Source organism: Dermacentor albipictus, chromosome 4, assembly GCF_038994185.2.
Source record: "Dermacentor albipictus isolate Rhodes 1998 colony chromosome 4, USDA_Dalb.pri_finalv2, whole genome shotgun sequence".
NCBI lineage: Eukaryota > Metazoa > Arthropoda > Arachnida > Ixodida > Ixodidae > Dermacentor > Dermacentor albipictus.
In genome coordinates this window covers 20,096,149-20,123,158 of record NC_091824.1, presented here as the reverse complement: position 1 = coordinate 20,123,158, position 27,010 = coordinate 20,096,149, and the positions used below count along the sequence as shown (strand labels likewise).

General features: G+C 46.3%; 1 protein-coding gene across 4 annotated transcripts in view; it reads right to left on the bottom strand.

Annotated features, from left to right (window-relative positions):
• Positions 1 to 27,010, bottom strand: part of LOC135915120 (ankyrin repeat and SAM domain-containing protein 3-like) — a 96,042-nt gene that overhangs the window by 24,980 nt on the left and 44,052 nt on the right. For 3 of the 4 annotated variants that reach the window (XM_070536849.1, XM_065448111.2, XM_065448113.2), the window contains exons 3-6: positions 25,612 to 25,733; positions 22,865 to 22,946; positions 21,467 to 21,551; positions 11,336 to 11,416 (exon numbers count right to left, since the gene is read on the bottom strand). In XM_070536849.1, the coding sequence (XP_070392950.1) occupies positions 11,336 to 11,416; positions 21,467 to 21,551; positions 22,865 to 22,946; positions 25,612 to 25,733 (370 nt within the window). The remainder of the gene's footprint in view (positions 1 to 11,335; positions 11,417 to 21,466; positions 21,552 to 22,864; positions 22,947 to 25,611; positions 25,734 to 27,010) is intronic. The other variant, XM_065448112.2, reaches the window with a different exon arrangement.

The following is a 27,010-nucleotide window of genomic DNA, read 5'->3' as shown; positions in this document are numbered from 1 at the left end:
GTACGTCGATTAATACGTAACGCTTCACTCAAAATTGTGGTGCGAATGTTCTACTTAAGCTGTACCCTACGCGTCTACAAAATCTGTCCAAACCGTTTCAGGGCCCTTTAAAATAAATCGTGGTTTCATTTCCTAAAGCTACGCAATAATTACGAAGGGATGGCATATTGGAGGGCTCTTGAATAATTCTGACCGCCCTAAGGTTCTTTAATATACACCCAAACCACATGACACAAGGGTTCTTGCATTCTGCCTACCTTAAACTGAAACTGCAATGGCTAGGAATTAAACCCACAACTTCGTGCTCAGCAACAGAACAACGCGACACCAATGACTGACCTTGCCTGCCCAAGTAGTTGCCAGTGTGTATGTGCAACAAAGTTTCACACATTTTTTTCAGTCCTATATCTAGCGATTTACAACAAGAAAGGTGCAGTAGTTGCCTGGCTTACACAGCTACATATGCAGACATGTGCAGCGGTGGCGTAGAGGCAGAACACCCGCCTCCAGTGCAAGAGGTCCGTGGTTCGAATCCCGGTGCTGCGCAATTTTCCACCGGATTTTAACAAAAAAATCCGCATGTTGATAAAATCGCATAAACAGGCCTGGAGTGTGGCCTGACCCCGGTGATCAGAACCGGTAACGCACTCCCTCACCAGAGCAGGATTGGCCACCCTGGTGCAGCACTAGGCCACAACCTCCTATATGAACACAACAATCAAACCCCGGCCCTCAGTCCCCAGCAGCTGCGAAGCAACTGACCACGACGGCGGTCAGACCTGCGACGCAGCAGAGGGTGCTAAGAATCCCTGGTTCTGGAGAGGCCGCCATTGGAGTATGAACCTGGCAACGTTTAACGCTAGAACGTTATCTAGTGAAACGAGTCTAGCAGTGCTATTGGAGGAATTAGAAGGCAGTAAATGGGATATAGTAGGGCTCAGTGAAGTTAGGAGGCCAAAAGAAGCATATACAGTGCTAAAAAGCGGGCACATCCTGTGCTACCGGGGCTTAGCGGAGAGACGAGAACTAGGAGTCGGATTCCTGATTAATAAGAATATAGCTGGTAACATACAGGAATTCAATAGCATTAACGAGAGGGTGGCAGGTCTCGTTGTGAAACTTAATACGAGGTACAAAATGAAGGTTGTACAGGTCTATGCCCCTACATCCAGTCATAATGACCAGGAAGTCGAAAGCTTCTGTGAACACATGGAATCGGCGATGGGTAAAGTCAAAACAAAATACACTATACTGATGGGCGACTTCAATGCCAAGGTAGGCAAGAAGCAGGCTGGAGACAAGGCAGTGGGGAAATATGGCATAGGCACTAGGAATAGCAGGGGAAAGCTATTAGTAGAGTTTGCGGAACAAAACAATATGCGGATAATGAATACCTTCTTCCGCAAGCGGGATAGCCGAAAGTGGACGTGAAGGAGCCCGAACGGCGAGACTAGAAATGAAATAGACCTCATACTCTGCGCTAACCCTGGCATCATACAAGATGTGGACATGCTCAGCAAGGTGCGCTGCAGTGACCACGGGCGTCTTGCGCTAGAGTTTGAGGTATAGTAGCGGCGCCTGGTGGCGGCGCGGGAAACGACATCTGGGTCGTACCAGCTTGGGTCGTATTAAGCTCTGTCTGTGGCGAAGCACGTTTTTAGGCCAAGTTTTGTGTCGATTCACACTTTTTTATGCCGTGTTGCGAGTGCGAAAAGGCTCATCACTTCTCACAGACCATGCCGACCATGCTGCGAGCTCGCTGCAGCCTATAGTTTAACGAAAATGGACTCTCCGTGTGCCGTGAGACGTAATGCTGGGAGCAGAAGGAATCGGTGACGCCGATCCGCAGAGACCTAGCCCAGCCTCAAAAAGGCGTCACCGTCATTACTTCTGCGTCGTGGGCTGCCATGAACAAGAAGGCCTGAATCCCAACATCAGATTCTACCGTTTTCCTTCAAGGCCTCACGAAGTAGAGCGACGGGCGCGCTGCATAGCTGCAGTTCGTCACGCTGAGTAAGTGAAACTTCGTGCCATGCTGACTGCTTCGCCTATCTTGAAGCTTGCTTGATTACCTGCGTTCTAAATTTCAGTCTTTTGCACCTACAGTCCCGACAGCAGACCGACATAGCAGCAGGCACGGCTGGCAATTCACGATTCGAGACCCGGCCACAGCAATTAATTAACAATTCGACCGATGCGAAGTGGTGAAGTCAGGTGTGTGCAAATGACCACAAATGGCCGGGCTGATTCGGTGACAATTCACTACCCTACTACGAGCAGCACAGGTTAGAGAGTTAAATGTGCTCATACTTGAACTCAAGCCGGCATGTTGAGGCAGCGCAGCAAGGTAGTATTGATTACAGCAGATCGATGTTTGAGAACTGTCATTAAAAGCCACATCAAGCGAGCAGTGCACGAGCTCGCGCTGCAGCGCGATTTGCACGTACGCACATGCGAGCTTGTATGCATTGCATCAGTTATTACCATTTACTGCAGTCAGCAAAGATTGCAGTCAACATGAGGCATGCAGTCAACAAAGATTGCAGGAGGCCAACCATTTCGCGGCATGTCCAAAGACCACTGCTGTCGCGGCACGTACGATCGTGCGCTCGAGCAGTTCCATACACATGATGTCTGCTTATCACCGCTGTGAATTCATTTATAGCAAGCATTTCCTCGCGTTTGTGCGCCTGAATCTAGCAGCGTGCAAACCTTACTTGAAGTTCCACTTCGTACGCGACTCGCTTCACTTGCGATTGACACCGCGCTAAAACTTCGCCACTTAATTCTTGAACGGCGTACATGGATTCGACACTGCATAATTTCTTGCCTTTACGCAGCGTGCCACCCCTGCAAAAATCTTCGGCGCCCGATATTCGCTGCAGGCCGTGATACAACACAACCGAAAGTGGCGGGTCCATATTGTGAACCTGCTTTCCGAAGCAGACGACCGAGCTTGGTACGACCCGTTTTAGGACAGAGGGCGCTTTTTATCACCTTTTTCGCAGCGCCCCCTGGGCAATGCAAGAGCCCCATAGGATGGTAAGAACTCGAATTAGCCCAGACCTGAGGAGGGAACAGAAGAAACTGGTACATAAGAAGCGGATAAATGAGTTAGCGGTAAGAGGGAAAATAGAGGTATTCCAGATCAAGCTACAGAACAGGTATTCGGCTTTAACTCAAGAAGAGGACCTTAGTGTTAAACCAATGAATGACAATCTTGCGGGCATCATTAAGGAGTGTGCAATAGAAGTCGGTAGTAAATCCGTTAGACAGGATACCAGTAAGCTACCGCAGGAGATGAAAGATCTGATCAAGAAACGCCAATGTATGAAAGCCTCTAACCCTACAGCTAGAATAGAACTGGCAGAACTTTTGAAGTTAATCAACAAGCGTAAGACAGCTGACATAAGGAAGTATAATATGGATAGAATTGAACATGCTCTCAGGAATGGAGGAAGCCTAAAAGCAGTGAGGAAGAAACTAGGAATTAGCAAGAATCAGATGTATGCATTAAGATTCAAAGCCAGCAATATCATTACTAATATGGATGAGATAGTCCAAGTGGCTGAGGAGTTCTATAGAGATTTATACAGTACCAGGGGCACCCACGACGATAATGGAAGAGAGAATAGTCTAGAGGAATTCGAAATCCCGCTGGTAATGCCGGAAGAAGTAAAGAAAGCCTTGGGAGCTATGCAAAGGGGGAAGGCAGCTGGGGAGGATCAGGTAACAGCAGATTTGTTGAAGGATGGTGGGCAGATTGTTCTAGAGAAACTGGCCACCCTGTATACGCAATGCCTCATGACTTCAAGCGTACCGGAATCTTGGAAAAACGCTAACATAATCCTAATCAATAAGAAAGGGGACGCCAAAGACTTGAAAAATTATAGACCGATCAGCTTACTGCTCGTTGCCTACAAAGTATTTACTAAGGTAATTGCAAATAGAATCAGGAACACCTTAGACTTCCGTCAACCAAAGGACCAGGCAGGATTCCGTAAAGGCTACTCAACAATAGACCATATTCACACTATCAATCAGGTGATATAAAAATGTATGGAGTATATCCAACCTTTATATATAGCTTTCATTGATTACAAGGAAGCGTTTGATTCAGTCGAAAACTCAGCAGTCATGGAGGCCTTGCAGAATCAGGGTGTAGACGAGCCGTATGTAAAAATACTGAAAGATATCTATAGCAACTCCACAGCCACCGTAGTCCTCCATAAAGAAAGCAACAAAATCCCAATAAAGAAAGGCATCAGGCAGGGAGATACGGTCTCTCCAATGCTATTCACAGCGTGTTTACAGGAGGTATTCAGAGACCTGGATTGGGAAGAATTGGGGATAAGAGTTAATGAAGAATACCTTAGTAACTTGCGATTCGCTGATAATATTACCTTGCTTAGTATACCTGGGGACCTGGAGTAACTCAGGGGACCAACTGCAATGCATGCTCACTGATCTGGAGAGGCAAAGCCGAAGGGTGGGTCTAAAAATTAATCTGCAGAAAACTAAAGTAACGTTTAACAGTCTCGGAAGAGAACAGCAGTTTACGATAGGTAGTGAGGTACTGGAAGTGGTAAGGGAATACATCTACTTAGGACAGATAGTGACTGCGGATCCGGATCGTGAGGCTGAAGTGATCAGAAGAATAAGAATGGGCTGGGGTGCGATTGGCAGGCATTCTCAAATCATGAACAGCAGGTTGCCATTATCTCTCAAGAGAAAAGTGTATAACAGCTGTGTCTTGCCAGTACTCACATACGGGGCAGAAACCTGGAGGCTTACGAAAAGGGTTCTACTTAAATTGAGGACGACGCAACGAGCTATGGAAAGAAGAATGATAGGTGTAATGTTAAAGGAAAAGAAAAGAGCAGATTGGGTGAGGGAACAAATGCGTGTTAATGATATCTTAGTTGAAATCAAGAAAAAGAAATGGGCATGGGCAGGACACGCGTAATGAGGAGGGAAGATAACCGATGGTCATTAAGAGTTACAGAATGGATTCCAAGGGAAGGGAGGCGTAGCAGAGGGCGGCAGAAAGTTAGGAGGGCGGGGAAGTTTGCAGGGACAACATGGCCACAATTAGTACATGACCGGGGTTGCCGCCGCCGCCGCCGCCGCCGCCGCCGCCGCTGCCGCTGCCGCTGCTGCTGCTGCTGCTGCTGCTGCTGCTGCTGCTGCTGCTGCTGCTGCTGCTGCTGCTGGTGGTGGTGGTGGTGGTGGTGGTGGTGGCGGTGGTGGTGGTGGTGGTGGTGGTGGTGGTGGTGGTGGTGGTGGTGGTGGTGGTGGTGGTGATGATGATGATGATGATAGAGGTACTGTGGACAGTTGGGCCTTGCAACACAACTAGAACCATGACAAAAACAATTAAACTGCCTTAGAAGAAAAAAGAGAAGAATGCATGGTCAAGCTGTCGGGCATTATAAAATGAAAATCCTGTTGACTGACTGGTATTAATTACAAAAAAAGCAAGTCAGGACTCGGGGCATTCACCCAAATGTTGGGACTGTCTCGATAAATTAGGCATGGTTGGCAACCATAAACTGCGCCCATGCTGGTTCGAGTTTGGCAGTTCTAAAGCTTGCATCACCTGCAAGTCTAGTGCATGCACCGTCTCCATTTACTATGACATCATTTCTCTCACATTCGATGAGCTCGCACAGCATTCTGAGGCAAGATACCCAACTTCGAAAATTGGGGGAAGTAGGCAAAGAAATCTATCGCTCTTTGCGAAGTCTGGAGTTATTAAACTCCAGACTTCACAGCTGCTACCTTCAGGCTTGCTATTTCCACACCAGAAGCAACTTGTTGCACTCCCAATCTTTTCCCAGCCCTCCAAAATTGTCTAGTATATTAACACCAAAAAGTGTCATTCACTTGAAAGTAGCAAGTAATTACAAAAAAGGAGAAGCTTATATGCAGGTGAAGAACATTTTTTATCATTATGTTATGGAGAATGCTAGTTTCAGAAATATATGTTACGAATTTTTCAACAATTGCAGAGCTTTCTTTCCATATAACCTTTATGATTTTCCTTTGCACCTTCACATCACTTTTGGGTAGATGACAGAGTTCCCTTTCATGAAACATTCTCCATCTTGTGGATGCATGTCATTAATCAGGTTATCGAGAAATCCGCAGATTACAATAAGCCTCTCTGTATGGCTTTGATAGATCACGAAAAAGCATTTGATTCAGTAGAGATACCAGCAGTCATAGAGGCATTGCATAATCAAGGAGTGCAGACCGCTTACATAAATACCATGGAAGATATCTACGGAGATTCCACAGCCAGCTTAATTCTACACAAGAAAAGTAGGAAGATACCTATAAAGAAAGGGGTCAGACAAGGAGACACAATCTCCTCAATGCTATTAACTGCGTGCTTGGAAGTAGTATTCAAGCTATTAAACTGGGCAGGCTTAGGAGCAAAGATTGATGGCGAATATCTCAGCAACCTTCGGTTTGCCGATGACATTGTTCTATTCAGCAACAATACAGAGAGAGTCTAAGAGTGGGGTTTAAGATTAATATACAGAAGACAAAGATAATGTTAAATAGCTGGGCAAAGGAACAAGAATTCAGGATCACCAGTCGCCCTCTAGAGTCTCTGAAGGAGCACGTTTACCTAGGTTAATTGTACATAGGGAACCCTGATCATGAGAAGGAAATTCACAGAAGAATAAAAATGGGTTGGATCGCATACGGCAGACACTGCCAGCTCCTGACTGGAAGCTTACCATTATCATTGAAAAGGAAGGTGTACAGAAGGAAATAACTTTATTGAGTCCTGAGGAACCCCTCCCCACCCACTCTTGGTTTAGTGGTCGGCAGAGGTCGCGGCCGCACCCACATTGGGACGGGAAGCCTGTGAGCCTCCACCCTTTCGTGAGCCCTCTGGACGGCCCGGAGCTGGGTCTGGTGGTCGTCGCTTCGCAGGGCATCCACCCAGTCTTCTTCCTTACTGAACACGGTGCTGCTTAACGCGGAGCATTGTCAGAGCGTGTGCACTAGCGAGCAGTACGATTCGCCACAATCCGAACATTGCGGCTCTACCTCCGGTGAATAAAGGCTCAGTCTGCCTCTCGAGGGGAACGACCCTGTCCGAAGCATTCTGAATATCAATGACTGTGGTCTAGTGAGTTTAGCATGCGGGAGCGGGAAGGTCCTCCTCGACAGGTGATGGTGCGTTGTTATTTCGTTGAAGGTGAGCAGCGGGTCTCAGTGGTCCCCTTCCTCCCTCCCCGCCATTTCGCTCACCACGATTGCCGCGGTGCGAGTCCTGGCGCATGGCCGTGCGCCAGCTCGTTGGCGTTGGGAAAGTCGGGGTGCATGTCGGCCCCCATGTGGGCCGGAAACCATTTGATGATGTGATGACCCGCGGCTCCCTTGTTGCCAAGGGCAGCGGCCGCTTCCCGCGATATCGAGCTCGAGGCAAATGCTCTGGCCGCCGATCGCGAATCTGTGTACACGTAAGGACGTTCGAGTTCCTTCATTGCCACGGCTATTGCCACCTGTTCAGCTACTTCGGACGTTACCCCCTTGACCGATGCCGGGTTAATGATCATCCCATCCCAGCATATCGAGATGGCTGCGTACTGGTCACAGTGGCCATACTGGGCTGCGTGTACAAATACCACCAGTCCCGGGCAGTTGGCGGTTGATTTCAGCAGTGCACAGGCCCTCGCCTTTCGGCGCCCCTCGTTGAATTGCGGATGGACGTTTCTCGGAAGCGGTTCTACCTTGAAAGTGCCCCTGATCGCCACGCTGAGCACGACCTTGCGTGCGTTGCACTCTGCCTCTGCATTTATCCCTGCTTCTTCTAGGATGCGTCTGCTCTCGACAGCTGCACGACCTGTGCCTTGGTCTGTGCTTCGATGATTTCTGCTAGCGAATTGTGGACCCCTAACCGATCGAGCCGCTCCGGGCTTGTAGTGATCGGAAGACCTAGAACCCTTTTGATGCTCTTCCGCATCAGTGTCTCTATCTTGGCGGCGTCTCTCTTGGTCCATTTTAGCGTCGAGGCTACGTAATTTACGTGACTCATGAGGAAGGCATGGTAAAGTCTGATGAGATTGCTCTCGCTGAGCCCTCCCCTGCAGTTGGTCTCCCTGAGGATCAGCCGGAGCATGTTCCCCGTTTTGGACTGGACTTTCATGACCGTTTGCGTGTTACCGCCTTTAGCCTCAATTAGCAGCCCCAGGATTCTTATAGTGTCCACTCTGGGGATCAGCTGGCCGGGACTCGTGTGTAATTTGATCGGTATTTGATCGATCGGCGTCAAATTCCTCATGCCTTGTTTCGAGGGCCTGTACAGCAACAGTTCTGATTTTCTGGGTGACAAACGGAGTCCTGTTTCCTTCAGGAACTCTTCCATTATGTCCAGCGCCTCTTGAAAAGAGCCTGCTCGACTTCTGCGTCGGACCCTTCCGGGCACCACACGGTAATGTTGTCAGCGTACAGGGGGTGATTGACGTTGGTCACTCTCGTCAGCCAGTTCAAGAGCCCTTTCATTGCTAGATTGAATAATAGTGGGGAGAGCACCGCCCCTTGTGGGGTGCCTCTCGCACCCAGCGTGTACCAATCGGACGTGGCCTGCCCTATTTTGATCGTGGCCTTCCTGTCTCTGAGGAACGAGCTATGTAAGAGTGGAATTTCCGGCCGATTCCCATAACCGAGATAGTTTCCATTAGAAATCTGTGTTTGACCATGTCGAGCGCTTTCGTTAGGTCCAGGGCCGGAATTCCCCGTCTTATAATGCAATACAATGATGTTTTTATAATGAGTGTTTAAGTACTGGTGACAGAATGTAAATAATGAGTGCCTTCGTCATCGGAGAAGTACCTGAATGTCCCAAAGGAGTCTCTAATCGTGTGCTGCATTTACCTCAATTTCTGGATTACTAAGGTTCTGCTCACGATAATATTGATGCCTTAGAGATTCTCAAGCGCCAATCTATCACTTTAGTTTGACTTTATTTTGCCTTTAGTGTCCCTTTAAGTAATGTGATTAGCCTCCTGAGAACATGCAGCACTGTGTTTTTTGCACAAAATTTGGAAGCAGAATATTTGGAAGCGTAATATTTTTGTTAAATTTTCTGATATTCAATAATCAACTCAATATTGAGCTTCATTTTAGCGTAATTCGATTCGATATTCGATTTGAAATCTACTATTCCGTATTCGCATTCCCTTAATTTTAACTTTCTTTATTTTCTTGCCCATAGGACACCGTGTATTTTGAAGCCCTATAACAAAGTTTGTTATACAAAATTTTAAGATAACCAGACTTCATTGCCACTGCAAAGGAATACTGAGGCAATAAATGGACTCTTCCCTGGACGCAGATGGTCAAATGGTTGTACATGTATTACATGTGGCTGCTTGCGAATGCACCTCTCAAATCACGCACCATGTGACAAAGAGCGGCCACCAAAGCAGAGCTGCATCTTCGCCGATAGTGGCGAATACAGCTGGTCATAGCTCCTAACTCGTGACGTGCAATGCCCAAGCTCAGATGTTATAACTGGCAAGTGCAGTGTCAGCGGAGCATATTGTGTATTCATATTGACTCATTATACGCTGGGCTGTGTTCTGAGCATGCGTTGCATCAGTGCCCAATTTCATGCTTTTGTTGAGGCCAATTATTCCTGCCTTGTGTGGCAATAACAGAAATAAATAAGACTAGTGGCACTTGTACTATACGCAAGACCCTCTCACCATCATGTTTCGTATGTAGTCCAAGTACTATAAAATCTTAGCGTGCCCCATGCAACAAGTGCTGTGGGTACAATGAAAAGGGTGCAAGGTGATGACAGTCTGATGCACTCACATAGTGAGCGTCCGGTAATGTGATCAAGCGCATGATGAAGGGGACACATGTCTCCTCCCATGGCTCTCAGCGCTGCTGAGTAGCACAAGGTCCAAAGACTGGGCAAACTGAAATCCTGGTGGTATCATGTATGCCGTCTTTCTGCACGTTTAGTGCTGGAGGTCGCAAAACCTCGGGTTTCCTAGACGCATTGAAACCAAAGGCCGGTGGAGTGTTCACTGCCCTCTGCCTGCATTCTTCGTCACACCAGCATGGTGGCAGCGAGTGAGATTAGGTAGCGTTTGCCTGTGCGCACATGCCACCATGGTTGGTAATTAAATTACTATGTGAATGTTCACTGCAATTTATACGGCCGAAAAAACTATGCACCTTCATATAGTTGTCTAATAGTGTTTTCCTTTCGCTATCAATGCTCCACCTTTCGGGCAAAAGAAACCTTAAATTTTACTCATACAACCAATACTAGAAACAATGCATAATGGCTACGAAAATTTCAAACGCCATACCAGATCTCGCTCGATTTCTCAGACATGAAATGCGCCCACAATGTCACAAATATACAACAAACATGGCAGCCATCTGCACCTTGTCGCTCAGCATCTCGTATTCGTGCAATTGTAAAGCAAAGCTTTCCTAGCTTTGACCGACAGGTTTTTACTATGCACTGGTCGGATTGGGTGGACAGCGATCCGCTGACGGCATCATCCCATTGTGGGCGACATTATCAGCCGCTGCAGCGGAGTTTCACAGGTTTCGCTTCGTACCTCCGATGTAGTTTCATGCTGGCACGGCATGAAACTACATCTTTGGTCACCAACACTCAAATTCAATGAAACTTTTTTTTCTCACTGAAATTCATTTTCTCCTACTGCCCGATAATTTGGAAAAATTGACAGCGTCTTCCATGTAAGAAAAATCTACGAGTTATTTTACTTATTAGGATAAAAGGTCAAATTTCAATTCAACAAAATTTCTATATAACGAAGTGCAGGTTTTAGCAATTTTCTTATATCGAGGTTAAACTGTATTGCACCAGATTTCATTTATTATTATTATTCAAAGCTTCGCTAACATACATTAGCAGGGTCAACCTTTATAGCAAATGCTGCGAATACAGGCGTGTGAGGTATACAAGATATTCTTTCAGTAAAAGTGATCACTCATTCATACCTAAAATTTCACAATGATATGGTATTTTGCACCGCCTAATGTTTAGGACGGTGTTTAAGTACAATGCTTGCTCATATCACCTAAAAAAAATTTTGCAATATGTGCTATCTACAGTAAATCTGGACACAACTGTAGAGCTTGGCAAAAAAGAGCATCACTGCTATCTGTCACTGTAATTGTGAAACATTGTGCATGCAGTTTCATTCTACCAATGACAGATGGTGTCTCCACTCTGTTGCAATCAAACTGACACTTCTTCTGCAAGGTTTCCTTACGTGAAAATGCAATTCTCGAAAAGAAAATATGAGACGGAGCTCTCTCTTACTAGGACGTGGCGATGTTCCTTCCACAGCTAAATTGGCACAACGACGAACCAGGCTCTCTACTTCAGGGCACCTGGCTCGACCTGCAGGTGCAATAAGATGCAGATTAGATTTACTACCATTATTAGACTATAATACTTCCATAACAGAATTACAGAATTGGTGCCAAGACAATGGAGAGTGTTTGATGTGCGTGCTGTAAGTAATAATGCATATGTGCCGACTCGCCCAGCTCGCTACCGTACTATTATATTAAGGACAAAATAAAGGAAGGCAATGAAGGGTCATGGGCATCGTAACTGTCTTATTTCCCAGTAGACATGTGGACTGTCCTGCGGCTGTGAGAAAGTTGAGAAAGATACAAGGTTAGCAGAACAGATAAGGGAGAGGAAAGTTGGAATAAAATAGACGCAAAAAGTGGAGAGGCATACCTAAGTGAAAATGGGACATACTTGACTATAAATATTTTTTTAAAAACTGAACAGCTACATCACTATGTCACGCCCATCTTACTTTGAACTGTCCATGCCTGCGAGACTCGAACACTACAGCAATCACAAGAACACTGGAATCACAGGAACACTGGACCGCGTCAGCGCTGACTTAACCGAGCACAGCAAAGGATGAAAGAGTGAAAGTGGAGCACAGTGGGGGATGAAAGACACGAGGAAGGAAGTGGAGGAGGCTGCAGTGGAACCATGAGGTGGAAAGCGGAAGAGGAAGGCATGGCAAAAGCACGAGAACCATAGTGCGATAACGATGGTCATGAGATGGAGCCAGAGTACCGCACATCATCTGGGAGGTCTGTCTGCAGCAGCTGCTGTAAATTGTGTCCACGCGTCACCCACACACTGGCTCTTTCTATCTCCAGATTAGCGAGGCAGTCACACCACACGTCGTTTCGTTTGCAACGTGCTGCACAAGATAGACTGTCTGCACCAGCCAATATATCACGAAGTGAAAACACCTATAGAGCTGCACTCAAACTTCACATTAGGGAATGTCGTAACCACCAGTGAATTTTTATGTAAGTGCTTAAAGGCCAACTCCAACATAATTTTGGGCTATATAAAAAGCCTTGTTTAAGATAATATAGATCTAGAGGAGCCTCCATGGAGAAATAGTCATTTTTAAATCTGGAATTGAAACAAACACCACCATTATTGCTCACCAGAAGCAACGCATGACCTAATGCGCAGCTCCTGGCCATGACGAGCCCTCTCACTATCGAGACGCACGTGCTCCGATTGGTCTCTGTCGTACCCCAGGTGTGGGACGTGGGCCAGCCCAAGTGCCACGACACCTGTGGCTGCTCGCGGTACACGGAAAATCCTTGGACGCTGCATGCTGGGACTCGCATCAAAGTGACACCACCAGGTGAATGCATGGTCTGCTTAGGTGCCATTTAAGGTTGTTAAAAAGAGAACATTACAATTACCAGCTTTGCAGTTTTGCCAAGATTAGTTCAGTGGTATTTAATAAAGTAGAACAACCTTGATACATTTTTCAAGGGACAGAAGGAAAAGAACATAACCCTGAGGAAGGCTGCAAATCGTCACAGCAACATCAGAAGCAGCACTGAACAGCTGCCAATACGGTTATTGAACATCTTGGCCCTCTTACTGTGACTAGGGATGGGGCTTGTGCGCATATATAATTAAAGAGACACGTACGATACTCTGTGACAGTGACCCCTTTAACTCTTGACATGCTTCACCACAATATTTTGCACATGCTTCCCTGCATAGCAGAGCTCAATTGTGACGAAGCTGACTAAAGAGAACTGGCAATTGTGCAATGCATACAAGACCCTTCATCGGGCGCCTTCCCAACTGTCAGTACATGTGGAAAAAGACATTGAATGACACAGAAGTGCCATTCATTCTGCGATTTCACCAATTCAAGCAACAAACTTAGTAATTGCTTAAAACATATTTTTTTAGATATCGCACACGGTGAGTGTCTTGACCAAACATCACCTACACAATTCAGCAACATGCATATTCACAAAGTGTTGAAATTTATCTATGCATATTACGCAATGAAAGTACTTACGACATTTAACAAGACACTCAACTGCTATAAAGAAACATGGTGAAACTAACGCGTGATGCAAGCCGTCTTTTTCATGAAGTGAATGTGCAAGTGCCCAACCCTAGCGGAGAAACCTTGAAACAGTGCGTGGCTGCTACCTGATCTCAGAGGCTGTTAGATATGGAGCTGTTTCCTGCGATTACTTCGAGTTCCCCAAACCACTTCGAAACACAGCACAGCTAATTGAGGAATGCAGAAGCAGGAAAGCACATTCCAGAGGAGCGGCCGAGCAAACAAGTTGAAGGCAACAAGTTCACGTGCCAACAAGTTCGTACGCCGCCGGGATTAGAAGGGGGGCTCGGACAATGGAGCATGAGCAGCCCTCCCCTTCTCCTCGTTAGAAGTGCATTGCCAGTCTGCGAGGCAAGACCGCAGAGAGCCGCCAGGTGTGACACCGCGACACCGGCGCCTACCATTGGCTGAAAGTGGCGTCATCGGAGCGGACTCTCCTATTGGTCAAACATGACGTGACTTACAGTGCTCGAAGGGTTTATAAGAAGCCTTCCAGAGAGACCGGGACATTCCCTGATTCCCTGATTCACCTCTCTCGAACTTCTTGCCGCGGGCCGCAGCGTCCGAGTTGCTGCCGGCCCGTAATGTCTGTACGTCTGATACTTGTCGCTCACCTCCCTGTACATAATGTAAAATAAATACTCCCAAGTTTGGTTTTCATCCCGAAGTCCGTCCTCCAACCCCTACATCTGGTTGGCAGCGGTAGGATCGCCTCCGAATGCATCAGCTGGTGGCAGCGCTACGGATCAACCTTCGTCGAGAGAGATCATAAGGAACCGGAAAGAGCGAAGAAGAGAGAGCCTTCGTCGAAAGAGGTCCGAAGAAACTGGGAGTAGCAAAGAAGGAGCGAGCCTTCGACCCAGGGAGTCCGGAGGAACCGGGAACAGCGGACGAATGAACCGGATGGCAGGGTGCTGTAACCGTAAGTGAGCGCGTGGTTTTTTTCCTTATGAATCGCCAGACTCAAAGGTTGTGTGTTCAATTTTGATAGTTCTGGGAATCGGGAATTTGTTGCATTGTGTGTTTGCACAAATTAATTAAGGAAAACAGTTTTAACCACCTGTCGGGGCAGCTGCCATGGATCTTAGAAGGTTGACGAGGTTAGACTTGTTGTTGGTGTGCGACGATTTGGGAGTTGAGGTGGACGAACGGATGGAAACGCCAGCTATCATAAAGGCGATTAACGATAGTGGCAATGATGAGAAAAGCATTGAGCTTGCTTGGGAGGTGATACAGGAGCCACGGGAGCGTGTGCGTCGTGTACGTTTGCGGGAGCTTCGTGAACATAGGAGTGAGCGTACGCGTGAAGAACGCGAGAATCAACGGAAGCAGGAGCTTCAAGAACTTACTCTTAGGTGTCAGCGTCACGAACGTGAGAATGAACGCGAACGCGAGTATCAGAAACGTAAGCTTGAGCGTGAGCAAAAGTATGAGAGAGAGAAGGCAGCACTGATCAAAGAGATACAGCATTGTGATCAGTTATTGGCACAGAGACAACGGCTGTCTGAGAATTCTGTAGGTAGTACAGAGCGAAAGAATGAGGAAGCATCTAGCAGATTTTCGCCAGAAGCCGACGAAAAGAGTAGTGCCTGTGAGATTGGCTGCCGATTGATAAGTGAAGGGAAAAGGCTAGCTGCTAACGATGCCTTAGTGGCAATAGAGGCCGTTAAAGGCCGCAAGGAGAGCGACGAGGTGCTGTGCCAACAGATGACTGTAGAGACAGCTAGGCCAGCTGCGAACAAATTGGCACAGTTACCGAGCGTGTGCGTCGCTGGTAAAGTTAGCGAGGTTGCTAGCGAAGAAAAGGGTACTGCTGACCCGACAGACGCCAGCACCCATATAGAGCCAGATGTGCGTGCAGAAGAGAAGTGCGAGCTGGACAATGCAGTTGAGAATAGTTCTCGGGGTGGCGAGCTCCGTAGCTCACGAGAGAACAACTGCATTGTTCAGGGATTGGTGCGGCTCTCCGCCAGTCTAGATGGCCTAAATAGGGATTATTCAGTTGTTAATCATTCGGACTGTGCGCGTGAGACAGCGATCGATGCCGACGGGCTGTGTGCCGATGCACAGCGTGCGCTGGACAATGTAGTAGAGGGCAGTTCGCAAGAGTGCGAGTTGTCTAACTCGAGTAAAGCCTGCTGCATTGTTCCAGAGTCGGTTGGGCTGTCCGCCAGTCGAGGCAAAGTGAGAGTAGATTTAAATGTAAATCACTCAGACTGTGCGGGTAAGAGACCAATCCGGGCCGACGAAATGTGTACCGGCCAGCACGAGGCACGAGGCGACATGAAAGCGAGTGCAAAGAGAAAGCGCCGTAAAAAGAAGCGCGGTAAAGACCGAAATGCGGTAACTTATGTAGCGCCGCCAAAGATGGCCAGAAACCCAAAAGGGCAGGGCGCGAGGAAAAAGGTGCGGTCGTCAAGGACGATGTTGACGCATCCAGAATGGTCGAGCCACCGGTCAAAGGGGGACCGCGAAGAATGTTCTGCACGGACGCGGACAAAGGGCACGAGGCTGTTAAACTCCTCGTCGTTCTGTAGTTCTTTTCAAAGCTCAGCGTGCAGTTCGAAGAAACGCAAGGCGGCAGGACGAGACCAGGTGGGGAGTAGCGACGCGGTCAATCGAGTTTGTGAAGAAAGCGGGGCGCCAGGACGCAAATTGGCAGGAGACTGTAACGTCTTGGGGGAGCTGATAGTGAGTCAGCCCTTTTGTGTTTCCTCGGCAGCCAGAGTAGTTTTCAAGCCGCGACCAGCTCGGGGACGGCTCAGAGTATGAGTCAGACATAAGCGTTTGGAAAGGGAGGCCAGGAGCGCTTCCGTAGAAATGAAGTGTCTTGTTTTTTATTTTTGAGCATCGGAAAGTTTTCGCGATTTGAGACTAGGATTTCTTTCAAGGTGTAAGGTATGAGCTTTGTTTATGGTTTCGTTTGAGAAGCTCGAGATTTGAAAGATGCGTTTTAAGTAAACATGTCTTGCGAGATGCTCATTAATAAGTAGATAGGCTTTTTTGTGTGTGTGTGAGTAACCTGAAGGTCAAGGTTTTCGTTGAGAGGCCTATCGTGACGTGCGTGTGTTTTATTTAACCTTCTTTCTTTTTAAGTGTTTTTGAATTTTCTAAGGTTAAGCGCGTAGTTTTCAGTAAGTGCGTGATTTGCACGGAGAAGCGTTTTTAGTTCCATTAGCGCGTGTCCTGTGTGGACGGAAGGAAGCAGACTTTATGACTGGGTTGCTAGTGTGTGTGGAGGGCAGCCGTATTCTGACTACTCTGATAAGTACGCGTGGAACGAGTTATTAAAAGACGCATTATTTTAAGAGTTCTGCGGAGTGTGTAAGTTCCGTAAGTTTGATTGTTCGTTTATGTCACGTGTCCTGTAGGACTTTCAGGGAAGAAACGTGAGTAAGCGTAAATGAAAAGTTTGCCTACAATGCAAGTGCGCGTTTTGTTTAGTGACCACAAGGCTAGTGCGCTTGTGATTACGTACTTGTGAGGTTGACCAGATTGTTCAGTGGCACCAACACGTGCGATAAGTACGCCACTGCGATAGATTGGAAACATGCTGTTCGTGTAGTTAGGCCACTTAAGTTATGTTCGGCTGTTTTCATTTGTTGTTCGCATCGTCGGCGACCTTTTTGTTTTGCAACAACAATAGTGGTCTGGTCTTGTCGGCAATCGAGGAGAAATGGATAGCTGTTTGGAAGGGTGGTTGGAACTGTTGTCAAAATTGGGGAACTAAAAGATCAGGGTTGATTTTGACTCAGTAATAGCCTGGCGAGTCAGGGGTGAAGAGCCTGCGCTTACGCGTGGTGCAGCGCTGTGTTGTTTGGTTTGTTTGACGTATGTTCTCCAGGGCCCAGGATCCCGAGGGTTGTCAAACGAGGCTCGACCCCAGTACCCTGCAGCTTCTTTCAGCGTTCCTCATGGCCAGCGAATTGAGTTCACCGGCCATTCAGAACAACCGGGGCGAGGACGAGCTGTTAGATATGGAGCTGTTTCCTGCAATTACTTCGAGTTCCCCAAACCACTTCGAAACACAGCACAGCTAATTGAGGAATGCAGAAGCAGGAAAGCACATTCCAGAGGAGCGGCCGAGCAAACAAGTTGAAGGCAACAAGTTCACGTGCCAACAAGTTCGTACGCCGCCGGGATTAGAAGGGGGGCTCGGACAATGGAGCATGAGCAGCCCTCCCCTTCTCCTCGTTAGAAGTGCATTGCCAGTCTGCGAGGCAAGACCGCAGAGAGCCGCCAGGTGTGACACCGCGACACCGGCGCCTACCATTGGCTGAAAGTGGCGTCATCGGAGCAGACTCTCCTATTGGTCAAACATGACGTGACTTACAGTGCTCGAAGGGTTTATAAGAAGCCTTCCAGAGAGACCGGGACATTCCCTGATTCCCTGATTCACCTCTCTCGAACTTCTTGCCGCGGGCCGCAGCGTCCGAGTTGCTGCCGGCCCGTAATGACAGTACGAATGTTACTTGACCCTCACCTCCCTGTACCTAATGTAGAATAAACCCTCCCAAGTTTTGATTTTCATCCCGGAGTCCGTCCTCCGACCCCTACAAGGCCATGGAATGGTATTCAAGAAAGTCAGGATGTGCAAAGATAATCCACTGACATCCTTCATCTGCTTCTCTCGTCAATGCGTGTCGGAAGCTCGAGATTATAAAACCTCCAGTACTTAACATGCAGGAAGACAGCGCACATAATGCCATGCCATCTCATCACGGTCACTGTTCGCACACATGCCAGATGACCCCAGAAACAGTGCATGCAGGCTGCACATGTGCTCAGCTGCACAGACAGCTATGCACAACCACAGTGGCTCTAGAAGAGGAGACGTGGGCCAACCTGCTCCCCTTCCTCCCTACCTCCCTTCGCACATGCTTGATCACGTTGCTGTGAGCTCGATCCCCTTCCCCCTTTCACCTTGCTCACACGGAAGGATGGAGCTCGTCAAGCCACAATACTTCTTGGCTCACCTTTGCCCCCTTGCACTTGCACCCCAAGCATACAGCACACAGGGCGCAATAGGATCTTATCGCACTTGGACTTTATACGAACCAAGACGCCACTCTGCTTCAATGGTCACTCTTGGTCGCTCAGAACGCAACTTCAGAGGTGTGTACACAAGTAGGCACTTGTAATTCAACCATCTGACCATCTTCACCCGCAGAAGTTTCCACTTAATGTCTCTGGTATTTCTTCGTGGCCGCAGTGAAATTTCATTATATTAATATATTAATTATATATTAATTAATATATTAATATATTAATTAATATATTAATATATTAATTAATATATTAATTATTAATATATTAATATATTAATTAATATATTAATTAAACACACGCATTATATATTAATCGTGTATAAGACACTTTATTATATTGACGTTCGAAATACATAGTGTTCTATGGATAAAAAGTTATAAAAAGCTAAATACTTGGTTGTATCGAGCATTTCATTATATCAAGATTTAGCTGCCCATGGACATTATGTGCATTAAAATAGCTGTGGATTAAGGATGCTTATATGTTTACGATGTTTGTACAAGCTGAATCATGCTTTTACCGTGGGTACGTAGAATTATTTTTCTCTGTACTGTTATGCTGAGGAAAATTTAAATGATTATTTCAGCCCATTGCAAAATTCATTTGGCTACAAATAAGAATGTGGTTAATTCTGCACTGTGAATTTGTAAGTATGGTGCAAAGCAACTGGTGGGTGTAAACGTCTTGCAGGCGTATTGCGTAGTCGAGACCGGCAGTACAGTCATGCATGCGCTGCATAGCAGTGAGCACAATCAACACGGCGTTGTTGGCTAGCATACCACTGTTGTAGCTATACAGTGCAAATGTTTATGATGCTAAAGCGGCATAAAGCCAAATAAGATGTTAGTTTTATTGAAGCTCGTTACCATGTTTGACCACCTAAGATAATGTCTACACTTCTTCTACGTGCAGTGTGTTCTTTTTTTCTTGAAGAGACACATACAAAATACTCCTGCACCAGCCTTGAATTCAGAACAAACCTGTGAGATGTGACCTGGCAAGTTTCGGGCAATCTCGTTGAGAGCTGGCGGGTGGAAATGAGTATTTCGTCGCCCACAACAAGAGATTCAGTGTGAACGCACTTGTTTTGTTGCAGCTCGCACAATAGAAAGTTTCTCAGTGTGAATGAGCCACAAATGTCATCTTCAATGGAGAAAGCACAGCACTTGGACAACAGACAATGATTAACATAGGAATAACAAATAATGGCAGACAATAAAGTGCTTGTCCTGTACGTTGTTCCAATGCCTCCTTTACTAGATGCAAACCTGCCAACCTTCAGACTTCAAAATTCCTGAGATTCACCAAGCGAGGGAGTGACAACGGCAAGAAAAAAATTTGCTCTTCTTTTTTCCTGTCAAGGCCACAGCAATGTCAGAGACAGCCGTGAATGGCTGCCAGTATGGTAGTTTAATATTAGACATCTTGCTGCTCGTACTGTGACCAGATATGACATGTGTGTGCATGTATAATTAAGGAACGCGTACGTTGTCCTGTGACCATGGCCCCCCCTTTTTTTTTTCATTAATATGCTTCGCTGCACAGCACTACCGTACCGCGATGAAGCTCACTTACTAGAACAACCCTTATGCAATGCTTATTAGACCTTTTCCTCACACACACTCTTCAATGCAGGTTTAGATCTGAAGTGAACTGAGTTACTTAGGCCTACAGTGACTAAACACAAATGATTTGAATTTAAATCTTGCTTCGGCTAGCTACCTAATGCATAATGGCAATGATCTGTGCTACATAATGTTTTTTTTTTTTTCAGGGGGGTTTAGGCAATTTTTCGGGAGACTTATGGCTGTGTACATGGAATCTGGAGGATTGGTCAGAATTAGGGATTCTCCGGGACAAATCCGGAGAGTTGGCAGGTGTGTAGATGCCTGCCACATCGCTTGTCTTTTCATTGAAGAGACAGTTCCTGTAGTTGAAGGAAGTCATGAAGCGATGGAGCTCAAAGCAAATTTTACTTCTGGGGTGGTCAGGTAGTGTGCGGCCCTAGGAGTACCCTGCCAAAAGCTCAATCCAGCCAGGAATCTGAATCCACAGAAGGGTCAAAGAGCACATGATCGCCAATGTGTAAACAGTTATGTGGGAGGCTCTCAAATAACACACCAGCGTGCGTCACATGTGCCTTCATTGGGGATATTTGAAATATAGCAGTGTTCTTGTTTGGGTTCTGACGAGAGTGCCTTATCGCTCCTTCCCTCTGAGCACAACATGTGCACGCAATTAAGAAAATTAAACTTTTTGATAAGGGTTACAGTATTTTGTTCCAAACTACTTCTTTTTTCTGATGCTGACAACATAATGGAGAGTTTTAGAATAAGGGTACCCAAGCTACACGCAGGCATTAGGGGATACAAATTCCATTGTGGGCCCTCCGTGGTCTTTTGTGCTTGCTTCGCATTTGTTTTTACGCACGGCGGTTTGCATCCCCCAACGCTTGAGCAGCCTTATCTAAAACTCTCTAAAAGCATCATTTACAAGCACTAGATATTGTTGACATTCAGCCCTCATCACCTCCGTGACATTAGTAGATGTCACAGCAATTTCAGAGGGAATAGCACATTATTTAGTTTACATGTGTTCGTTACAATCACGTTGGCAGCAAACAGTGGTAGAGAGTGGCAAAGGGCTTAAAACCAAGTTTCAGGCACAAGCCACATGCCTCTAGTTAAAGCAGATATTGGTTATTCATATTTAAAACAGTGCCAAAAAACACGGACAAGGGAGGACACAGGATGAACGCTGTTTTAAATATGAGTGATCCGTACCGCACCCAAACCCTTCCGAGAGATATTGGTTATTCATATGCTATTCTTTTGATGCACTTGCTTCTCTTCCCTCCAAATATTAATGATGATTACACCTATAGAATGGTAACAATCACGTGCAGTGATGGCAAAGAAGGAAGACTAAGCTTGTTTGACCATACAGTGGGCAGATAAAAATCATTATTGGTATCTTACCACAAGGTGATGTTTTGGGAATATTGTTCTGCCGGGCAGGGTGCAAGGTATTCCCATTCGTTGTTGCTTGTGAGAATCTTGAGCCCTGCAAATAAGCAGAATGAAACAGAAATGGCAATGCATTTATTACAACCAACATTAAAAAGAAAGCTGTACTCTTACGTAAGTGCACTGCAACATAAAATTGCTTTGCTTGTCATCCACTGAAGTGACATTGATTGGATTTGTTGCATTAAAAGCGCTGGAATGTGCTGAGTGCTAGGAGCAAACTTTTGCATCTATATCAAAAAGTGCATTTTCATGCTGCTATCATGTGCGTTAGCTGCACTTAAATGAGCTCCAAATTTGAATGCATAAGAATCCCCTGTTTCTTTTTAGGATTTGAGCGACGAATACTATTTTTATTTAACCCTTTCGCTGTCACGGACGTACCGGTATGTCATCGCGCCTCTCCCCCCACAGTGTCACTGACGTACCGGTACGTTCTCTATCGTGCGTTCAAAATTTCGCGCCAGAGCGCAAAGCTGGCGCTCCTGGATTGGCCACGCTATCTGCTGACTCTTTCTACAAGTTCGTATATTCGCCCCAACCTGTGTTACTCCATGTATTGAAGAGTACGGCGTGACTGCCACTCCCCACTTTCTCTTTGCTGAGTGGCGCGGTGGCTCCGTGTTCACTGTATCATGCGTCGCGCGCGTGTGGTTATGGGTTCAAGGGTTGTTCTGCCATCTCCGCTGGTTTGAAGGTTTTTATTTTCCTTCTGTTGGTGTGCCTGCTACGGCACCTCAAGTTCAGGCGCACGTGCCGTTGCCTCTCCGAAAAGAGTGACTCGTTGCTGCTTTCGCTCTCTCGCCGCACCCTCGCTTCCGACTTGCAGCAGTAAACGTAAAGCCCTTCGAACTTTGTTTAGCCTTTTTCCATCTCCCTCTGTCTTCTTGATCACGCAACGTCCCGTTGCTCTCCGTTGTGCGGGCGACTGAAAGCGCATCCTCCCTGCGCGCGGTTACTTTCGGATGGCTCAGCACGCGGGACGTTCGTCTGCTCATTGGAGCAGTGGCTCAATTCTGATTCAGAATACGAGCCGAGCTCGGATTCGGACTCGGACAGAGTCGCATGCGAGGAAGAGGGTTCCGCATCGTCAGATTCGGATGTTGGAACAGATTTTATAGTCAGGCTGATGATGATGATGATGTTTACTAACAACAGCTGCAGAACACTGAAACGTGCATATCGCATTGACTATGTTATTTGTATACCAATCATAATCAAAAATAAATTGCTACGTTCATTCCCTGTTATGCTCGTTCCCTGAAACCAAGCCGACACTGGGGGTGCGTCACGGCCAGAAAGGTCCGACAGCGAAAGGGTTCATAAAAATAAACACTACAAGAAACTCACAGCATTCAGAAGGATCTCCACCACATTGTCATGGTTCTGGTCTGTGGCTATGCTCAAAGGACTGTGCCCACTGAAGCGCTCTCTGAAATTGAATAACACACAGTTCATCATCATACAACAGACTGAGGTCCCTGCAGGCAATGGCTTAACCGAGCCATCTCTGCCGAGTTTGTGCCCTACCCCTTAATCGAGGGAAGTCAACCTTGGCCACGAGGACCACTGGTGGTGCAAAGCTCGCCACCTACCAATTACTGCATCCTAGTCAGGACGTAGTCATTGTGAAATCCCAAATGAAGTAATAGCTTACAAATAATAGTCACACAGCCCGCAATTAATTTCGCTGTATTTGTGTCAAATGGCATTTTACTTGGTCCTTGGTTCGCTCCAAGACATCTGCACTACTTTGCACTACTTTTCCACTTGCCCCTCCAGCTGAGCCAGCGCATACAAGCGCATCACATGGTGTAAACCATGTAGCACAATTGCATCCATTGTGGTTGTTGCAATGTTCTGCTGCTGAACACAAGGTTAGAGAGAAGGTTAGAGGTTTGATTCCAGGCTACAGTGGCTTCATTTCAATGAGGGCAGAAAACAAAAAATATTAAGAACCAACCACAGTTGCTATGCAAGAATGCATTTGGCATGCTTTGAGCAGTAATCCTTTATGGCAATATGTTTCACCACAAGTTTAAGGGTGGCGCTCCCCTTGCCACCGTGCCTTACCCGTACATGGGAGCCAACCATAACTTCGAGTGCCACTGCCTCAAGGACCATTTCGTAACAATGAGCAGCATCTGTGACCAACTGCCTCTGGATGCTGCGACCAGAGGCACAGGGTCCCAAACAATGTCGTCTGCATCTTCAACCAGAGGCACAGCATCTCAACGATAGCATCTGCAAACACTAGCTGTCAAGAGGGAAGAATACGAAGATTCTTCCCTTGCCACCCGCACCACCACTAGCAGTACCAATACCGGTACTGCAAATCACACCACCATGCGGTTATTACCGCTGTGTTAGGCTGCACCATCTTTGGAGTCATCCGTCATCCCACAAAAACAGTTTGACACGAAAAATTGCAGTTAGTTCCTAAAGAAAGCTAAACGCTTTAAAACGCTTCTGTAAGGCACTTTGGTATGCCCGTCAAAGGGCATCAGGTTGTATCATTTAATCCAGAGCCCTTCACTACAGCATGTTGTACCTGTGTTGCTTGGAGCCATTAAACATGGTCAGTCAATCAGTCAAGCAATCAAGCGACCACTAAATCAACCAGTCAGCAGAAGAGACAACTTTCAACTCTCTCAAACGAGCACACTATACTGGGGCAAGCTATACAGCACGAATACCTTGTCCATGTAAAAAAAGAAAATGAAAACTTTACTTGTGACAGCTCCAGCCATTAAAAGCCTGTTAAAAATTTGATGGCATCAACCTTGAATGCTTGAATGATGGCTCCAATATTACAGCTGGATCTCGTAATGTGCTTCTTCTTGCAAGTCTTTCCCACATTGCATAGCCCCTGATAGCTATACATATTATGAAATGAAAGTAATTACGACATTTAACAAGACACATAACTGCTATAAAGAAACATGGTGAAACTAAACATCTTCTTTCTCCCTCTGCAACAGAACCTCTGGCACCACTGACCAAATCCAGTAATGGTTGGATTGGAAATTATTGTGACCAAGGTTGTTGTGGCTCTAAGTTTATTAGTGTGCTGTCGTAGGCATAGCTAGACAGCCGTTTAAGTGGGAGATTGTTGAAGCAGCAAACATGCAGTGTTTGACAGCACTAGGAGACACACTGGGCTATTATGTAAGCACAACCCACCACATATTTTTATTTATGCACGCTCGTTGCCCATATGTGTGTCATGCTCATCTTCGTGCACCTTGCATTAAGAAGCCTGCATTCAAATGTTGTGCCTTGGTAGTGCCATTATGTAGTCTGTGTATTTTCTTCATATGTGAGTCTGTTCATCTTGGGCCACATTGCAACCTCGTGCATCTGTTTAGACTCAGTATAGTGGTGCAACTTGTCCTCACCTTTTATCTCTGTACGCTCCAGTGTGTCTAGTGCATTCCTCATTTGCTCCTTTCAGCTAACGATGTTTTCTGACACTGTAACATTTCTTCCTCTCTCATGATACTTTCTTTCTTTATGTGGTAAATCAGTTCTAAGAAAGCCGCAAAGGAAAAATTGTCATCTGCTCAACTTGCAGCATGAAACTACAAAGGAAACCCATACGAGTTTCTCCAAAAATTTGTCCCAGTCCGGATGCATCATGCAGAGGTTGTAAGTTGAGCTCTCACCAGTGGCAAGCTGTCGTTTCTGACTTCATTTTAATCCAGCAGTCACATTCAGATGGGAGCGGAATGTAAAAACGCTCATGTAGTGTGCTTAGAGTGCACATTAAGAACCCCAGATGGTCAAAATTAATCCAGAGCCCTCCACTATGGCACCTCTCATAAATCACAGTGTATATTCAAGACATTAAACACCATAATTAAAATTTTAATTTCGCTTTACTTTTACTAAGAACAAGAAGCTCGTCACAAATTTAACCACCTTTCATGTTTACTTTTGACATTTCAATAAAAAATGGTTTCATCTGGTGCCGTGTGCATTCTGTTTCTGCCTTATAGGCACCATACTCGTCCACGTGTTATGCTGGTTTTCCTAGTAACTAACAGCCAACGAGCTCAACTCGTAACCTTGCTCACACAGTGCCTCATTCTGCTTACACGCAGTTGATGCTGGCTCCAAGGTCGACTAGGAGTTGCACCACTGCAGCATGGCCCAAGGCAGCAGCGTGGAACAGAGCCGTGCGGTCTTCATGGTCCCTCAGCTCAAGGTCGGCACCATGCTGGTCGGGAGCACCAGTTACTGTCATTCATCTGTCGCATGCAAACTCAAATGCTCATCAGCCCACCTCCCTTGTCTGTACTCCATTTCATAGTACCTAGCAGGCAATGCTACGGAGGCTACGCATGAGCATTAACCAATTTTTCCCAATACATGCATTAAGTCGTGCAGAATAAGAGTATGAAAGCAAATAAACATTTCACATGATACTTCACTGCTGAGCGAGCTTAGCAACAAAAGTGGCAGTGGCAATAATGACGATCGAGGTTTGTGGATTTTTTTAAACAATGTGATGATATAACTCCACCCAAAACTTGACAAAATGTTTTGTCTATGGCACGTTGACCGTCTAGTTTACACATTCACTGCCAAATATATGAATAGCAGGTGGCAGCAGTTACTGTCCCCATAAAATGGATGTATTTCATGTAGTGCCAATGGGTTGTCTTTGGAAATCAAAAAACAGAAAAAAATTCTTGCTGCTTTGATTGCAAGAAGGCTGTCACCATCTCTCTTGAGTTTCAAAAAACATGCCAGGGTGCATGACTGTGGGTCATGACACACCTGAGAAATATGGCTTGTCACAGACCAACTGATCGGTCATGACAGAGGTTCACAGGAAGATGGAGACAAAGTGATCACCAGAGGACGAACAAGAGCACCCTCAGACAGGTGCCAACATGTTTATAAATGGGATAAACATGTCTAAAAGGTCCTTAATTAATTAAATTATGGGGTTTTACGTGCCAAAACCACTTTCTGATTATGAGGCACGTTGTAGTGGAGGACTCCGTAAATTTCGACCACCTGGGGTTCTTTAATGTGCACTTAAATCTAAGTACACGGTTGTTTTTTCATTTTACCCCCATCGAAATGCAGCCGCCATGGCTGGGATTTGATCCCGCGACCTCATGCTCAGCAGCTCACCGTAGCTACTGAGCAACCATGGCGGGTTGTAAAGGGTCCTAATAAAGAAAGTTCGGAAGGTGCAGTTTCCTGGACAACGAACCTTGGGCGATCTACGTACATCCCCTAAAGCTACAAAAGTCATGGAAAATCGGTCGCTCACTGGGGCATGGATCCGGCTCTGCCATGGTGGTGCCATTCATGACTTTGCTGCATTTCATGCACGTTATTTTTCGCAAGCCCTATGGCTTTTATGGCATTGTTGCATTGCCGATTCCATCCCCATTGCTTTTCGCATCTGCACGTTCTCACATAAATAATAGAACGCTTGTTTATCGTAGGTGTTGTCACATTGTGCCTTTTCTTTGTTTT